This window comes from Typha angustifolia, chromosome 4 (genome assembly GCF_048772165.1).
Source record: "Typha angustifolia cultivar Huaian chromosome 4, ASM4877216v1, whole genome shotgun sequence".
Taxonomy (NCBI): domain Eukaryota; kingdom Viridiplantae; phylum Streptophyta; class Magnoliopsida; order Poales; family Typhaceae; genus Typha; species Typha angustifolia.
In genome coordinates, this window is record NC_133242.1 from 9,893,266 (window position 1) to 9,911,661 (window position 18,396).

Genomic DNA, 18,396 nt, shown 5'->3' on the forward strand with positions numbered 1-18,396 from the left:
GGATTGGGTCATCCATTGGGTAATCTATATCTTATTACAACCATAGGGGTATCCCTTTTCATTAATTTATAATAAGTTTGATGACTCATAGTAAGATCACAAAATGGTTTAAGAAATTGATACGATCTCCTTTAGGCTAAGGTTTGATTTATTCCTTTTTTTTCAGATCTGACACGGAACTTTGGAAGAGGATTTCAAAAGTTATAGCCGACGGATCAATACGAAATTTTGATATGTTGTAGCCCTGAAAAAGAACTTTCCGACGAATCTAATTTCAGAAAAATCGGATAGCGGGATCTGGAGATATCGTCAGATAAGTAGACAAATGTTAGGGAGTCCGTCAATGAATCCGTGGATGGTGGCACGAGATTCTAAGTAGAATATGGAGGTGGTAGGCTGACGGTAATTGGGTGGCACCGGTGAGTAAGGTTGTGTTGGAGGGATTATGGATGATGAAAAGGTAAGGGCAAGAGTAGAGAATTTTGAAGAAGAGGGAGGAGTGGGCTGCCCCCTAAGGGACTAGGGTGGGTGGAAGTGGCGAAGCCGGAGAATGAGAGAACGAGAGAGAAGGAGAAGAAGAAGATTAGGGCAAAATCTCAATTCATTCAAGGGATTTTTACAAATCACACCCTACATTTTACCTATTTTATGATTCACACCCCGTCTTTAGGGATTTTATAACGCGACCCCTCATTTTTCCTATAATATTCATTTAACACCCTAACGTTACTTAAGCTAACTGACATTAACCATGTTATATGGTTTATGTGACTCTAGTTCAAAAATTACTAAAATACCCTTAAGGAATCATCTTTAAACCCTAAAATCCCAAAATGGGGTTGAGTTGTCTTTAAACCCTAAAACCCCAAAATGGCATTCAACCAAAAATGATTACAGAAACTAACCCCAAAATCCCAACTTAGGAGGAGTGATGTAGGCTTGGAGAAGCTCTTGTCGTTTGGGCAACTTCGGAAGGCAACCTCCTTCAACCTTCGACTACTTGATGTTTTGGTGATGTAGGCTTTGGGAAGCTCTAATTCCAAGCTGCAACCTTCCGACTACAAGCTCCTTCAACTCCAATGACTTGGCGTTTGGGGAGCTACTGCTTGGGGTTTGGAAGCTTTGAGGTCAGCTTGGCATTTAGGGATGTTCTTCATAGTTTGGGGAGCTATGAGATAATAAATTATAAAGGTTTAAATTATGAATAAAATTATAGATGAGTACAAGGGTAATTTAGGAATATTATAAATTATATGATAGATTATAACAGAATATTCTCTTTCTGGTATCATTCTGTTTGATAATGGTTAGGTTAAGTTAACTCAGGGTGTTAAATGAACATTACTATAAAAAGGAAGGGTCGCGTTATAAAATCCGCAAAGACGGGGTGGGGTGCGAATCACAAAATAGGCAAAATGTAGGGTGTGATTAATAAAAATCCCTTCATTCAATAATGGAGATCACTTATCATCTAAGCATATAATCCATTTTAAATAGGAAGAAATATTAATTTTAATTTAATCAACATAATTAAGTAGGCAATCTATCTCATTTGTCTAAGATTACGTATATAGTTGTTTTTTTTTTTAATTTATTCTGAATCCAAATATTGATTTAGAAATCAAACTTCTCATGGGTTTGGATTGGGTCATCCATTGGATAATCTATATCTTGTTACAACCCTAGGGGTATCCCTTTTCATTAATTTATAAGAAGTTTGATGACTCATAGTAAGATCACAAAATGGTATAAGAAATTGATACGATCTTCCCTTAGGCTAAGGTTTGATCTATTTTTTCTTCCAGATCTGGATAAGATCTGACACAGAATTTTGGAAGAGGATTCCGAAAGTTATAACCGTCGGATCAATATGAAATTTTGATATGTTGTAGCCCTGAAAAGAGCTTTTCAACGAATCTAATTTCAGAAAAATTGAACAGCGGGATCCAGAGATATTGTCAAATAAGTAGATGAACGTTAGAGAGTCCGTCAATAAATTCGTAGATGGCGACACGAGATTCTAGGTGGAATATGGAGGTGGTAGGTCGGCAGTAATAGGGTGGCACTGGTGAGTAAGGTTGTGTTGGAGGGATTATGGATGATGAAAATGTTAGGGCAAGAGTAAAGAGTTTTGAAGAAGGGGGAGGAGTGAGCTGCCCTAAAGAGACTAGGGTGAGTGGTCGGTCAAAGAAGGTTAGAAGTGGCGAAGCCAGGGAACGAGAGAGAAGGAGAAGAAGAAGATTAAGACAAAAACTCAATTCATTCAATAATGGCCCTTTGGTTGCCATCCACACCTTAAGAGGCTAATCAAATAATAGATTTTTGCCGACCGTGTTCGAACGCACAAAAAACATTATCTGTCGATGCAAACCTGATGCAGGCATTCGAACGAGCCCGATCGTTCGAACGCATATTTCGTGTTTTTTATTTTTGCGAACTTGATGCAGGCGTTCGCAAATGTGTTCGAACGCACCCATCCGCGTTCAAACGTGACTTATAAAAAAGTTATTTTCTCTGAAATAAATACTAAAACAATAAGAAAAGATACTCATAAAGTGTATCCATGCTCAAGATAACATCGGTGAACTCCAAATCATATCAGAAAGATTAATACTTCATCATTTTTTCTTAATCATCAATCTTTGCCACTTGACTAATGGGCTATTACTGGGTTAGAAATATCTTGTATCTAAGGAAAGAGGATTAATTAAGAGATGATAACAAAATAGTTTTTGAATGACTTAATTAACAATTTACATAATATATATCTAGTGGTTCTTAATATGAAGTATATAGTTTATTTAATATCATATTAACTTATTCATAATCGAAGAAATTCATACATTTTGTTATTTCTTTGAGAAATTTGATTTGGTAATGTTCAAAGAGGATATGATAATAGAGAGATTAGTTGATATAATGCAAGTAAACCTTTTCTTAATTTGTGGGCACACTTTAATGTATACAAATAATAAATAATATTTTTTTTTTCAATTTTATAGCTATAATAGCTAGTATTACTTATAAGCGTTGTACTTTTTTCTAGTTAAATAAGCATTGTACGTACTTTTAAAAGCTATAAATATATCATTATCAATCTAAACTAAGTTCATTATCCTGAACGTTTTATAGATCATAGATTAACTACTCTTTGAAAAGAACTAATTTATAGAATCCACTTCAACTTTAGCACGAAGAGAAGTTGCCATTCTATTACAATATCTAGAATACCATTCAACGTATCAAATAATACCACTATATATTTGATGTAATGCAAGTAAATCACACCCTTAATGAGCATAATTCTCATTTATGTCATCATGTGTCTGATGGTTGTGATGTCATTTTCTTTGAGAATGCCAATTCTTCTCTACAAAACACAGTCTTAAGCATGCTTCTCAATTAAGAATGAGACTAATTTTAAGTCTTTTGCATATCAAATATTCGAATTTGAGAGCGCACGTTCGAGTAAATTATTATTATTTTCTTGAGTGAGGAACAAGTTCTTTGATTCCAAATACATTTTCGCAATTAAAAAGCAAGAAGGAAGGATGACGGTGCGCGAATTCTATGTATATATATATATATAAATATAATAGTGAAGAAAAATTCCTTACAGGATAATTTTTGCAAGACATGGAGGCCACAACTTCCTATTTTTAACTGTAATAACTGTTCAAGCAACCGCCACAATGGCGACCGAGGTCATAACTTCCAAGTCTACTTCTATGTTGTACAAGATAAGGGGATGATGGTTTTGGTGTAAAAATTTCTACAACTTGTTGTTCAGGTCAAAGCATCCCATTGTTTCTTATATTTTCTATGCAGCTTATTATGATTCCAACTTCCTAACTGCCTATACACCAATATATAATAACCACTATTATACTTTTTCTTCTCTCTCTATTATCTCTTCTGATATCTTCTATAAATATCTCAAGAGACACCATCTTTGATGTGCAATATAACTTTCTCAAAGATCTGGAACTAATGGAGGAATCAGCTAACTCTTCTGTCTACAGTGGTGTTTGTTCCAGTGGGAGCCTAACTTCATCTGAGGAGAGTAGTTGGACCATGTACATTGAGCACTTCAGAGAATCAGAAGAGAGGAGAAGAGCTGCTATATCTTCTAGCGATGTCGAAGGCTCTGCCATGATCTCGTATGCCTCTTCATGTGCTTCGTCGATCAGCTGCAAGAAATTAAGGCCACTAAAGAAGAAGAGGGGGTTGGGGCCTTTAGATGATGAGGAATTGGTGGATACTGCTAGCTCTCCTGTAAATAGTCCTAAGGTTGGAGGAACCAATCTTTGTTTCGATGTTTTCTCGAGTGAGTTTTATATAATTGGTTTGGTATTTTTTTCTGCTTCATTTGCTGTAGGTCAGTGCTTTAACTAACATGGATGGCAAGGAGATGCCTAAGGTAATTTGTTTGTGTTCAATTTTCAATTTTAATTTTTTGGTTTGGTTTTGAATTTTGTTGTCTTGGCTGTAGGAAGAGAAAGTGGATCCAATATTGAAGGGGAAATTTGTGCATGAACTGGATCTAGTTGGTGGATGCACAGAACTGAAGAAAAGGGGGCTTTGTTTGATTCCTTTTGCAATGCTACTGAATCACTATGGTGGATAGCTTTTGCAATCAAATAATACTGTCTGTTCTTGGTGTGGATGGTTCATATATTATGTGGGTTTTCTTCTAATAATTTTACTCCATGTTGTATTATGTAAAAGGATTGCATTAGTTGCATAGGAATCAAGCAATCCTCAACATGGAGAATTCCCTCTTGAGCAGTGCCACAGTGAAGCCAACTTGTAAGATAATACTAGTAGTTGCCTTGTTAAAGGCTTGAAAGCTTAGTTTCTGTACAAATGACTACACAATCATGCATATAGAAGATGACATTTCCTTTGTTTCCCTATGTTCTTGTAAACTTGTCGTTTGCGTTAGTAAAACTGGAAGTAAGATCATGGAAGTTAATCAGATGGTACTCAGATTGTTAGCCTAATGGCTTCTGCAAGTCTGACAAGTCTCTGATCAGTTGTGATATTCTTGCTTGTTTATCTCCTCAGCTTGCAAAAGTAGGAGATGATGAGTAAACAAACAAGAATATAGACAGGTATTATTATGATTAATTTGTAGAATAACTTATAATCTTCTTTATTTCTGTTCTGATAATTAATACCTATAGTTCTTATGAATTCCTTATTGTCAGGTATATCTCAGCCAAGAAGTAAGCGTTCACACTAAACTTCTTTGTCGAATCCTAGTCTTTAACACCTAACCGAGAAGATGCACCCAACCATTATGATAAGATCCAATTTTATATATTAAGAAAATCCAAAGAGGATCTGATTTGATTTCCTTCATATAATAGATTTGATAATGTGTGCAAACGGCGATATTTGGAGAAAACCTGGAAAATAAAATAACAATAAACTGAATGTAGTACAGAATGTGATCGTAAATTACGCCAATTGGAGAAAACTAGTATTCCTTATAGAATGGAAGGTTGATTTGTTCAGAATCAGACCCTTCTATTATCAAATATCAGATTATCTTTTTCTATGTTGCGATATATTCTTAGCGGTGTTGAGGACCGGTTTGGCCTGCCCATTCACAAATAACAATATAATTAAGATAAAACCTACAATGAGACATAATATAGTAAGACTCTTGCAGGCCTTGCATAATATAATTATGTATAAAAGATTGCTTAAGATGATACCTCTCCATGTGCAAAGAATCAAGGTAGGTGCATGTAGAAGACTTCATGGTCTTAAAACTTGAGAAAATTAATTAGATTCGAAGAGCCCTTAAATCCAATTAAATTCAACTTGTATAGAAGGATAGGTGTTACTAACAGTGACCCATGAATGCATCTAGCTTAAATCTGATGAATAGTCATAGTCCTGTGATGTGGACCTTAGCAATCAATGGCACAAGTTAGTTGGGATGTCATGTTGCTATGGTAGATATAATAACACTTTATGTCTCTATCTTCTCTGATACAATACTCTTGAGTAATAGATTAGATATGTTTCGCGAGACGATCCTGGATAACCACCGAGAGATGAATCAAGGATTGTTTTAAGATCAACCAATCGGCTAACAAGAGAGAATTATACCTATTTCACTAGGATTCATTCAGGTCTTAAGGTTAGACCAACTGGAATAAAAACAGTGACATCAGAAATAGTTCATAACAGAGTGGATCATCAAAATGTTCATACATTTAGTAGATAGACTCTGATTGATCTGGATGACGTTTCCTGCCTCTTTTAGGTGGAATATTGGTGATGCTCGTTTCGCCTCACTTTTCTTGTATCAAATTTTATTGTCGTTAACTAGATCATGTCATGTCAATTACTAGGAAATTAGAAATTTCATTAGACCTGGCAGCCTGCAGGGTTATGCTTTATTTTAAAAGTAGTTGGTGATATTAACATATTAAACATGAAGCAGCTATGCGCTTGCCGCAAATCAGAACTTCTATATGATTTCCGAAACCTATTTTTTGTGATTACACCTGACTCTTCAAGTGTCAATTTTCTTGTAAGATCTTGTCTGAAGAATGCATCAATGCAACAATATCACTCTCTTTCGCAAAAATCAATGGCAATAATTGTTACAGTAGGTAACAAGGAAACAAAAGAATTACAAGACAGTAAATAAACTTCAGAAGATAAAATCCAATCAATCATCCTTATTTCCCATAAAAGTAGAAGTAATCCACCGAACCCCTTATTTCTGAACTTTAAATTCTGAATTGCATGTCGAAGTGCTAGTTGCAGTGAAGATCCAAACACGCGAAGTACACTCTATTTTAGCCGATGCGTGTAACTTAAACATTCCCAAAATGATCACCTTCCCATCAATAGTTGTCGAAGATGTAAAATCCAATCCCTTGGAAACATCAGAACGGAAGGAGCTGCTGGCCATCACCTTCGATGCTAGAATTTCCACCGAGGTGCTAATCGTCTCTGTCTTACGTGCATGAATCATGCCGGCGTTGATAGGTGCAGAGCCAACAACATCTCCATGGTAATAGATTGTAATCATCGAGCCGCCGTACTTAAATCCTGCAAAGTTAGGATTCTTGATGACGATCTCGACGGCGAGAGTGAGGTTGAATGTGAGGGGAACGAGAGTGAAATCTACATGCTGGATATTCACAACAGAAGCAGTGGCTTCTGGCGTCTTTGGTTTGAAGACAGTGAAGTATAGGATGACAAGAAGTACAACAAGAAGGATGACAACTGCTGTCACAATGCTGCAGATCTTGATACTTCTTTTCGACATTGATGAAGAGAGTTAGAATGCAGACGAGATTAGGGATGTTAAATTGTGTGCTTGCGAGCTATGTTTGGGAAGAAGGAAGCTTGTGGTATTGGAGGTTTAATTTTTGAGTCTTTGTGTGTTGGAAGAGGAAACCAAAGAGGTTTGAGGTCAAAGGAAGGAAAGAGTTTGTGGGTCGCAAGTCGCAGCTAGCCGTTTGTTCCGCGCCGCAGGTTATTTTTTTTAGGTTGATCATTTGCAAACCAGCAGCTGCAGGAATTTCCCTGCAGACAGTGTAGCTGGCGCCTCTCGATTGGTTTGTTAAAGAAGTTGGAAATTCCTGCATCCTGGGATGTAGACAATCTTCTTACTTGCTTATTCTACCTAAAAAGACTCCCCGCCGGTTTCAAACCAACTCTAACTGCAATGGAGAGTGCCATTTCTACCAAAGTGGATAAGGTTATTATCCAGCGTAACAAGAAGCAGAACTCATGGTGGGGAGGGGAGAAAGCGGTTCGAAAAACATCATGGTGGATAGGATGGGATAGGATAGATATATAGACTTGTCCAGGTTAAGTTTTTGCTGAAGTTCTAGTAACAAGATAAAACTACCAGGTTGAGGATGGGTTCGCTGGGAGGCAAATCGTTGCCGGCAACTGCTGGTGGACAAGATGTTCAACAAAGGAGGGCTTCGTTGAGGAAAGGAAATCTTGGGCCTTGGTGGTGGCAATAGCAAGATTCCGGAAGAGATACTTAATAAGCTAAAGGAATAGACGGATGACTAGACGGATGACTGTGTGATAATCGGCCTAACCATCGTGGCCAAGTGCAGAAAACGTTGGCGACTAACCCTCTTTGGAAGATTTCTTGGATCATATATTCCACTATACAAGCTGAAGTTAATATTGGCTCGACTGTGGAATGCAATTGATGGGTTTGAAGTCTCAGACATGGCAGAAGGATTCTATGCATTCCGTTTCATCAAAGAGGAGGGTATGCCCTATGTTATATCCAACAGACCATGGACGATAGGAGGGAAGGTGCTAAACCTCATAGAGTGGAGGAATGACTTTCGGCCAACTACAGCCCCTTCACAACTCTCTATGGACTCAATTCCCAAATCTACCTAAGGAATATTGGGAGCTAGAATCACTCATACCAGTAGCGGCCTTTTTTGGCAAACCATTAAGGGTGGATGAGACCACGCTCGACTATAATAGGAGCCGATATGCTTGGTTGTGCGTAGAGATTAACCTTAGCAAACCTCTAAAGCAAATAGTTTGGCTTGGCCTAAAGACCAACAATGTGGAATAAAGAGTGGTCTATGAAGATATACCAAGGGTGTGTTTTAGTTGCGGAAGGCTTGGACATGAGAAATCCTCTTGGCCATAGTGCAAGAGGTATTGATAGTGGAGATACAACTATAAAATAGATAGGTAGGGAGGCAACATCAGTGGCGAACGAGCCAGACCTGTTCAGGGCATGGGTAAAGATGGCCAGAAGATCGAAGATGGTTGGCCAGGGCTGAAAAATGGATAGTTCAGCAAGCCGAGGAAGCAGTGGTCCGGCAAAGGGTGCAACAAGCCAAACTGAGGCAACCTAAGGAACTCGGTCAGAGGACGGCCTACGACAGCAGGTTTTGAGGAGACAACCAAGGATTGGCGAAGAGACCAAGGAACGAAACAATGGCCTGAAGCAAGCCAAAACAAGGAAAGAAGACAACGGAAACAAGGAAGAACAACAACAAAGGAAGCAAAGAAAGCCAAGGAGCATGTGAGCTTTGATCATAAGCTCGGGAGTTAATGGGAGAAATGAGAGCCATCACAAAAATATTATCAACGGGTTCCAAGAAGGGCAGAAAAGATAGGCCAAGAAATAGATTCACTATTAGCTTCTAGAGACGGGGCCTTAAATGTGATAGGTCTTGATAGTAAGTCGTATGATATGAATGGAAGGATTGAGAAGAACAAGGTGCAAAAAAATATCTCTTGTAGGACGGATGGCACCAACAGGGAATCGTCATGTTAGAGGAGCAAGTCAGTTCCAATTGGAAGGTTCAACATATATATGGGAGACGGAAGAGGTAAAACCACATCCTTGGCTTATGTAAAAATCATGCAAAACCTTAAGACTAAAATTTTCTCCCTAGAGGCTGAGTTCTGCAAAGAACTGATAATTGAGGGGGTAGCCTTGAGATGGGAGACGGAAGAGGTAAAACCACGTCCTCAGCTTACGTAAAAACTATGTAGAACCCTAAAACTAAAATTTTCTCCCCAGAGGCCGAGTTCCCCAGAGAACTAATAATTGATAGGGTAGCCTTGAGTCACTCAGCTTCTAGTAGACATGAAAAACAGGGTCTACCGGCTGAGCATGAATAGGCGATAGCTCAGTTAACTGATGGAGACGGAGGAAATGGAGCACGACTACCGAAGCTGCAAAGCCCTGGTGTTGTGTGATACACATAGTACACTAATGGTTGGACTGGCTGATAGTGTAGCAGACTATATGGAGAACATGAGGGTCAATGGGGATGCTCCATTGATGAAGAAAGGAAGGAGAGCCTGACTCTCCAATCTAATGTATATTAGTGCTTATGTTTAAGACACTAGTTTGGAACTGCCGAGGAGCCTTAAAGAAAGAGGCTCTGGATTGGTGTAGCTACCCAGTAAGGGAACACAAATTGGAAATGGTGTGTCATATTCAGACTCATGTTAGCTAGAGGAAGAGTAGTAGTGCTAGTGGAGCCCTGGGTCATGACTGGACATATTTTTGCATCCGCAAAGGGAGCATCAGGTGGCATAATTTTGCTTTGGAAGCCCTACATTGTATGGGTGGAGGTGGTGGCGGTATCTAGATATGCTGCACATGCAATTAACACTACACCGAACGGAGGAACCTACATGCTATCCTTTGTTTATACCAACAACTACCACTATGAACAAGTTAAGCTTTGGAGTGAATATCCAGCATTGTTATGACTGATCTACCTTGGGCAGTGATGGGAGACTTTAGTGCCATTTTTTCACCTGAAGAGAGAAAGTTTGGGGTGGAAGCTAGGGCGAGGGCAAAGGATAAGGCCTTCAAGGATTTTGTGGATACGGTTAGACTCTAGACTTGGGGTTTGAGAGTGTCCCTTACACCTGGTGCAACAACTAACCCAACATGGATCGAGTCGGGGTTCATCTCAATAGAGTACTATCCAACCCGGAATAGTTGATGCGGTTCAACAACTACAAGGTTTCTTATTTGGATAGAACTGTGTTTGATCATGCGCCACTCTTAATGATTTTTGGAGAGGATAAGAGGTACAGGGTTAAGCCTTTCAGACTTGAGCATATGTGGATAGAGTATGAAGAAAGCAAAAGTCTAATGGTCCAAATCTGGAATAGAAAGAGCCACTAGGGATTCATGCATAGCTTCTCGCACAAGATCTTTGCCACTCAGAGAGCCTTCAAGGAGTGGAGAAGAGGATGCGTCAGGAATGTGGAAGCTAGACTCCAAGTGGTGTAGTATGATATTGCGAAGCTAGAAGAAGAGGATGCTATAAGGGTGTAGACCAAAATGTGATAGGGCTGCTTAGAAGTCTATACAACTTGAAGAGTGTCTTAAGCAGACAGATAAATCTTAAGTGGCTGCAATAGTCTCAGCTTTGGTAGGTGTCAAATGGGGACAAGAATACCTCCTTCCATCTCACGACGAATATTAGAAATCGAAGAAATCGTATCTCCGGCTAAGCAGATGATCTTGGAGTTTGGCACACTAATCAGGAGGCAATAAGGGTGATGTTCCAAGCCTACTTGGGGGTCAATTGTCCAAGAGGAGAATGTTGATGAAGCTTGGAGGCTACTACCCACCATCCCTTCAAAGATACTCAGAGGCTGGTTGAACTGATCAGCTCGAAGGAGATTAGAGCTATCATTTTCACCATGCCTCAAGGCAAGGCCTTAGATCTTGATGGCCTCCAGGCGGAGGTGTTCATCACATACTGGGAAGAGATGGGGAGTCACCTTTGCCAAGCTATATTGAAATTATTCTAGAAAGAAAGAATGCCGAACCATTGGGGATGAACCTTCATTACCTTAATCCCAAAGAAGGAGAATTCATTGTTAGTCAAGGACTACCGGCTAATCACGCTTTACAATGCAGCCCATAAGGTGATCACCAAAGTACTTGTCGATCATATGAAGCCGCTCCTACCAAAGCTCATTGGGTAGGAGCAGGCGTCTTTTGTTTCGGGTAGGGCCATCCAAGACAATATGCTGGCGATTCAGGAAATAGCCCATTCTATGGCTAGCGATCGAACTTTCCCACTAGTTATGATGATCAAGATGGATATGGAGAAAACGTATGACTGGCTGCCGTGGGAGGCGATTATGAGAACTTTGGAGCTTATGCATTTTTTGACAAAATGGAGGAGCTAGGTTCGAGCATGCATTGCCTTGCTTAGCTTCGGGTTGCTAATCAATGGGTCATTGAGGGACTAGATATCACCTCATCGAGGCATCCGAAAAAGGGATCCCCTGTCGCCCTATCTATTCATCCTTTGTTCGCAATTATTAATATCTATTATCAATAAGAAAATGGATGATGGGCAGATTGACAAATTCAGCTTTGGAGAAGGGAAGGTGATGCATTTACTATATGCAGATGACCTACTACTAGTTACCAAAGCGGACCATAACAATGTTGTGGTGCTGACTGAGACTCTGGAACAATACTCCCGTCGTATGAACCAGAAGATCAACAAAGAAAAATCGGAGCTCTTCATCCTGGAGTGGATGGTAGAGGAGGCGGAAGAGGCTAAAGAGGAAATCTATGAGCTGATGTAAATCAAAAGGGCTAAAATGACTTTTATTTATCTTGGCATCAAAATATCTAGACACCGAATCCCAGTTCCCAATCATTGAGACATGGTGGACTAGGTTCATTGAAAAATGGCTGGTTGGAAGAGGAATGTGTTGTTTTTGGCGGGGAAGTTAACTCTAGTGAAGTCAACCTTGACGACCATTTCGTACTAATAGATGGGGTCGACTTGGCTGTTGGACTCTATCTTTGACGAAATTGCAAAGAAAGCAAGGACTTTTCTATGGGAGAAGAGTGTTGAGAGGCGCGGGAATAAGCTGGGAAACCATCATGTAGGAGAAGAGTGAAGGAGGGTTGAGGGTAAGAAACCTCTAAGTGGCAAAACGTGCTTTGTTTGCCAAGCATGTTCTTAGTGTACTACAGGGTAGGCAAACTCCGTGGGTTGCAATCACCAGGCACAAGTATAGTCAGCTTCGGCTTTGGAAAGTGAGGCCAAAGGCGGGATGCTCGTGGTTGTGGAAGGCAGTTTGTCAGGCAATGAATTCGCTAAAAAAGGGGCTTAGAGTAAGCATCGGTGATGCAATGACGACCTCACTTCTGGAGGATCCATGGCTCGAAGAAAGACCGATAGCGAAGTGGCCGTGCACTATTAACGTGGAAGGGTTTGACATTGCCTCTTGGGTCAATACTAGGTTGACGAGGGGTTTTAGCAATGATATTGCCATCTTAATTGCTATGATACTGATAGGTGGTCGGTTGAGTGATGACTTGTGGGTCTAGGCTTTGGATGCAAGTAGAGAAGCAAAGGCCAAATTTATTTACAAAATTTTGAGGAAGCCTGGAGAGCGGGGTTGGGAGTGTTGGTCAAAGTAGTAGCACATCTAGATGGCCCCATGCATCAACACCTTTCTTTGGACTGCCTTTTGGAACATGATTCCTACTAGAGCGTATATGTATATTTGCTACTGTGGATCAGAGGGCAACTATGAGCTCTGTGGGTTACACCGGGATATCGTGGCACACTTATTATAATCAGTGTAGGTTTGCATTGGAGGTGTGAATGGACTGTGAAGATGGCGAACATTGAAGGGCTTGGTGGGGGCTAGCTTGATCAAGAGTGGGTCACCAAGGATTGGAGCAATGACCTAGCTGAGGAGACCTGGACTAAAGTGGTTATTGCAACTTTATTGTGGGTTATGTGGAAGGAGCATATAATAGAATTTTTAGAGCTGCGAGGTCCACTCAAAGGACAGTGTCCATTTAGGCAATAAACCTAGCCCAGGAGTATAGAAGCCAAATAAGGAAGAACCATTAGCGGGGCAGTTCAAGGCTGGTTGCAAAATAGCGGCCCCCGAGTGGATGGATCAAAGACAACACTAATGGGTCTTATGTGGAGAACGAGTACCAAGAAGGGATTGGCTTCATTGTGAGAGATGTAGTAGGTCAAGTGTGGTTAGTAAGGTCGGAACCTTCCATGAAACTCTTTGCCGAGTTCTACGAAGGCAAAGCCATACAGGCAGCACTTCGAGTAGCTTAGGAAAAGTGGGACAAGATCATCGTGGAAACAGATGCAGAAAGCATTGTATATATATATATATAGGTGCACTGTGGCACTTGAGGGGCATTATGAATGAATCCCGGCAAATGTTGGCATCCTTCACGAGTGTGACGTTCTTACACATGCACATAGAAAGTAATACTGTTGCAGATTGGTTGGCTAAGCATGGTCGGACGATAGCGACTAGCCACCGGTAGGGACAGACAGATCATTGGCCTTCAGAGCTTAAGGATATTATTGTATGTGATAATTGTAGGATAGAAATAGTTGTAGTTACTAGCTGAATTCCAACTCTTTGCAATAAGAAAAAGCCCAACAAACTCTAATTGGGATGAGGTCTTGGCGGATTTGAACTGTAATGGAGGAGTACTCTGTAATGTTGAGAGGTTTTAGTGAGGTTAGAGTTTCCCACATATTTAGGGAAGCTAATGGGTGGCAGACTGGGCTGCACAGCTTCTCGATTTAACTTGTTGGGGTCTACTGACGAGCTACCTCAACTATTGTGTTCACTCCTTTTGATAAATATTCTAATCTAAGCTGGCATAGCTTCTTACTCTCAAATAATAATAATAATAATAATAATAATAATAATAATAATAATAATAATAATAATAATAATAATAATAATATAGTGTTAATCAACTCTACTAGAGTTGGTAGTTATCTTTCCCATAACTAAGGAGGTTATAAAATTGACTCCAACTCTAAATAATTATTGTGTAGAAAATTATTTGATGATTGATAATGATTTGACTCATTGACTTGACTCAGTTGACGGCTTGACGTATGATTGGTTTAGAAGAGTAACTCGACAGCATGATAGCTTAGAGCAATATCTCAGCGATATTTATTCAGAGCAATAGTTCAGCGACACACATAACTTAAAGTAAAAAATAGGCGGCTTAGTATATTGGCTAAAGTAAATCTTAAAGCTTTTATAATTAAGGAGCGTTAGCTCTTTGTCCAGCTCATATCTAGCTTTTAAGCTCTTAATATGATTAAAAAAAAATCTTCCCCTATGAACAAGAACTATGTGTTAATGTCTCTATTTAGTTAGTGCATAAACATCTCATCTTATATGATTTCTTTTTGTGGAGTATCTACTACTTTTTCACTAATACGTTACAGCAGTTTACAAGAAGAAATTCATCTGCAATAATCAAAACCCGTAATTAAATAGACTTCAACATTATACTGATCATACAAAAGCCCAAGCCAAGCCAAAATCCACTCTTTATCCGTATAATCTCCCATAAAAACCCAAATAATCCAATGACTGTGTGTGTGTAGCTGTGAACAGTATCACTCAACTCTTATTATTTACTAATTTTGAATGCTGAATTGCACGTAGAATTTCTACTCCCGCTAAAGATCTGAACACGCACATAACACACTGCCTCAGCCCATGCATGCAACTTGAACAATCCAACAATTATCACCTTCCCGCCGAAACTCGACGACGATGTAAAATTCAACCCCCCGGAAGCGAGATCAAAGGGGAAGAAACGGCTGGCCGCCACCTTCGATGCCAGAATTTGCACCGACGTGTGAATCGTTTCCGTCCTACGTGCATGGATCATGCCTGCTTCCATCGGCGCAAACCCGACGTAATTGCCGTGATAACTGACCGTGGTCGTCGAGCCGCCGTACTCGAACCCGGCAAAGTTGCGGTTCTTGACGACGATCTCGACCCCGAGAGTGAGGTTGAATGCGAGGGGCAGGAGCCTGAAATCTACGTTCTCGACATTGACAAGAGAAGTAACGATCTCCGGCGTCGTTGGTTTGAAGACCGTGTAGTATAGGATCACGAGAATTGCAACGACGAGAATGATGAGGATTCCCGTCACAGTGCAGCAGATCGTGATACCTCTTTTCGACATGGGAGAAGAGAGATTGAAGATGTTAGAGATGGAAGGGAAGAGGGGGGAGTACAAGGAATGGTAGGAGTTTGAGTGTCATAAAGAGGAAGCTAGCCTTTGGTATTGGTGTATTAATTAAGTAATTCTCTTTTGTGTATTTGAAAAGGAAACAAGAGTTTGAGGTCAAAGAAGAGATTTGCAACTCGATTAGCCGTTTATTTCACGCCTATGGTTATTAATTCTTTTATTATTATCTTGTGCTCGTTGGATAGTATTCCATGTCCTAAAGACCTTTGAAACTTTCTGGGTCTGATCGTTTGCAACCCATGGCTGCAGGATCTTTTGTGCATATAGGAAATTCTTGTCGTCAGGGATCAGCAGCTGCTTTACAGCTTGAAGTCTTCTACTTAAAAGAAGGATTAAGAAAACTCATGATGAATAAAAGACTAATTTCTGCTCCTATTAACCTATCCGTTTCAGCTAAGCAAAGAGGATTCCTGCTAATGACAGCCTGTTAGTAGAAAATTATAATAAAAACCTTTGTTTATCTGGTACTGCGGCATAAATCTACCTTCTTTGTTGCATTTTATGTTCATAGAAGTCAACGGCGAAAAATGATAACTTTTACAAATTGTTCTATAAGATTAAGCTGATAAAACATAGTAGTTTTTATGTTCAATACTCTAAAACATCATTATATCTATAGTTGAGACAAAGATAAAATTGAGTATTAGTCGCATTCGTACTTCATAAATAATACTACGGAATATTAGAATCAGGAAAATTTTTGACTGTAACACTATAGAATTTTTCAGACATTACATCAGAGGACTTATCTAGTATATGCAAACTTACTTTGCTTCATTCTGATGTAATTTGGAAGTTAATTTGTTTCATCTTGTGCTGTTTGAACTGGCAATGTTATTTCCTTCTCATCTATCTAAGACTTCCCTTCATAACTCTTACCCCAGAGGATCAATGAAGTAGCAGTAACTCATTCAGGTGCATTAGCATTGTGTTAGTTAAGAGTATTTGGTGATTAGAAAGCACCTTCCTAGTTTAATTTCTTCTCCTAAAAGAACAATCATTGTTATAAAGGTTGCGACATCGCAGGGCACCTCCTCTGAATTGCTCATGAATTGCAACTAATACGCAACTCTACTCACCATGACAGACTGAAATTTTATCAGTAAGAATCCATGTTATTCTTGTATCAAATAAAATCATATACAGTTATGAACTTAACTGATAACAGTATACTTCTTTCACGTATGATATCTGAATTGTAATCTTCTGAAATCCATCGTTTCACTATATTTCAGCGATTAGCAATTACTCTTGACTCGAATGATGTTAATAAATATAAGACTTTGATTAGTATCTATCGTCGTAATGATATATGAGCAAACAAAGACAATAAATTCTTTTTTAGGAGGATATGTGAGGAATATGTTGGAAAATATGCATAGATAAGTCTGCTTGAATAGTATTTACTTACTGAATAAATCATTGAGATAAGTAAGGCTCACATCCAAGTGCAATTTACAACCGTGAAAAATGTCCCTCACAGTGACTACAGCAATGAAAAAAGCCCTGAATGGTGCTAAAGAGGCTTTAAAAGAGTAGAATTAAGCAGCCTAGAAGGGAATTCCTCCTACATAAATCCCTACAAGAAACTAAGGACATTCATGAACTAATCTCAAGCATAAGAGTTAGCTTTCGTCAGAAGGATTTAGAATTTTGGAAAGAAAAGAATTGCAAGAAGCATAAAGACCATGAAGAAGTGGGCATGGTTACTAGGAAAGCTCCCTAATGCCCATCTCCTCTTAGAATTGGTACAAACTCCATGAGTGTGGCTACTTACATAACCAAGAAGGTGATGGTGGTTGAATGATTTATACTTTGATCCATTATAGAAGGCTAGCAGCATCATGACGCCTGCGGCCCCGAGCGCAATTCCTGAAGCTTTTGCAATCCCATGGAGTCTCCTTAACATCAAAGTTTGTAAATTCGGATCCATTGATTAGTATTGCTTTCTTTGCCATCCTTGGCTAGCTAGATGCTTACATCAGAATAAATTTATTCTAATTCACATAAGTAAACGGAGGCTTAAAAACCTTATATGGCAATGTGTGCTTACATGAAGATAAACAAAAGCCTTAGAAACTCTAGAGAAGCATGAACAAGTACTACAAAATCAATAGGCGTTAATAAGAGAGTTGGAGCCCTCTTAAGGCCTGAATATATTAGCCAAATGAGAAACACAACAAAGTAGTCCTTTGCATTGCCCATCACTATAGTTTTCCTTGAAGCTTCTTCAAATTTATCGGTTTAATATATATTGAAGGAAAGGCCAGAACACAAGTGGGAGTAGAACAAAGAGAAATATTCGATGAGAAAGTTTACCTGAATTGACTTGATAATAATGTCTGTAACTTTGAAGAATCTATATATGGAAAAATAATAATTTCTTATGCGGTTGCATTGTATTGATTATACCTTCAAGGTATACAAAGTGAGCTGTGATGCCCTATCGAAATTTTAGTCGAAACCAGAGTATCATTACAGTTCAAAGGTATTAGCGATGCAGTAGTAAAATATTAGGCCAAACTTGATTTTATCCACTACGGGACAGTCCTCAAGCTTATCTACTGCTGGATCGATAAAGACAAATGACGACACCTCTATGATCTTATCCATTTTTTTTTAAATATATAGGAAAGATATTTGTTAGGGAAACGAAGTGGTTGAGATTCTAAAGAAGATGGGTGGGTCGACAGTCAAGGGAGATTAGGAGTTAGGAGAAATCTTGCTAAATGGTAAAGAGGGAGGAGGGAGAGAGTCTAGAGAGAAAATAGGAGGCAAGAAATCAATAATCCAATATTATAATGAATTTTGTTGCC

The 18,396-nt window shown here is 39.2% G+C and overlaps 3 protein-coding genes across 3 annotated transcripts; 1 reads left to right on the forward strand and 2 right to left on the reverse strand.

The window, feature by feature from the left end:
• The first annotated feature begins 3,855 nt into the window (after positions 1 to 3,855).
• LOC140759365 (vascular-related unknown protein 4-like) lies at positions 3,856 to 4,916 on the forward strand. Its single transcript, XM_073095909.1, has 3 exons — positions 3,856 to 4,290; positions 4,379 to 4,420; positions 4,493 to 4,916. The coding sequence occupies exons 1-3, from the start codon at positions 3,991 to 3,993 to the stop codon at positions 4,625 to 4,627; spliced, it is 477 nt and encodes a 158-aa protein (XP_072952010.1). The 5' UTR covers positions 3,856 to 3,990; the 3' UTR covers positions 4,628 to 4,916.
• Positions 4,917 to 6,739: 1,823 nt separating this feature from the next.
• LOC140759206 (late embryogenesis abundant protein At1g64065-like) lies at positions 6,740 to 7,297 on the reverse strand. Its single transcript, XM_073095701.1, has one exon. The coding sequence runs from the start codon at positions 7,295 to 7,297 to the stop codon at positions 6,740 to 6,742; it is 558 nt and encodes a 185-aa protein (XP_072951802.1).
• A 7,653-nt stretch (positions 7,298 to 14,950) lies between these two features.
• On the reverse strand, positions 14,951 to 15,514 carry LOC140759208 (uncharacterized). Its single transcript, XM_073095705.1, has one exon. The coding sequence runs from the start codon at positions 15,512 to 15,514 to the stop codon at positions 14,951 to 14,953; it is 564 nt and encodes a 187-aa protein (XP_072951806.1).
• Between the last annotated feature and the right edge of the window lie 2,882 nt (positions 15,515 to 18,396).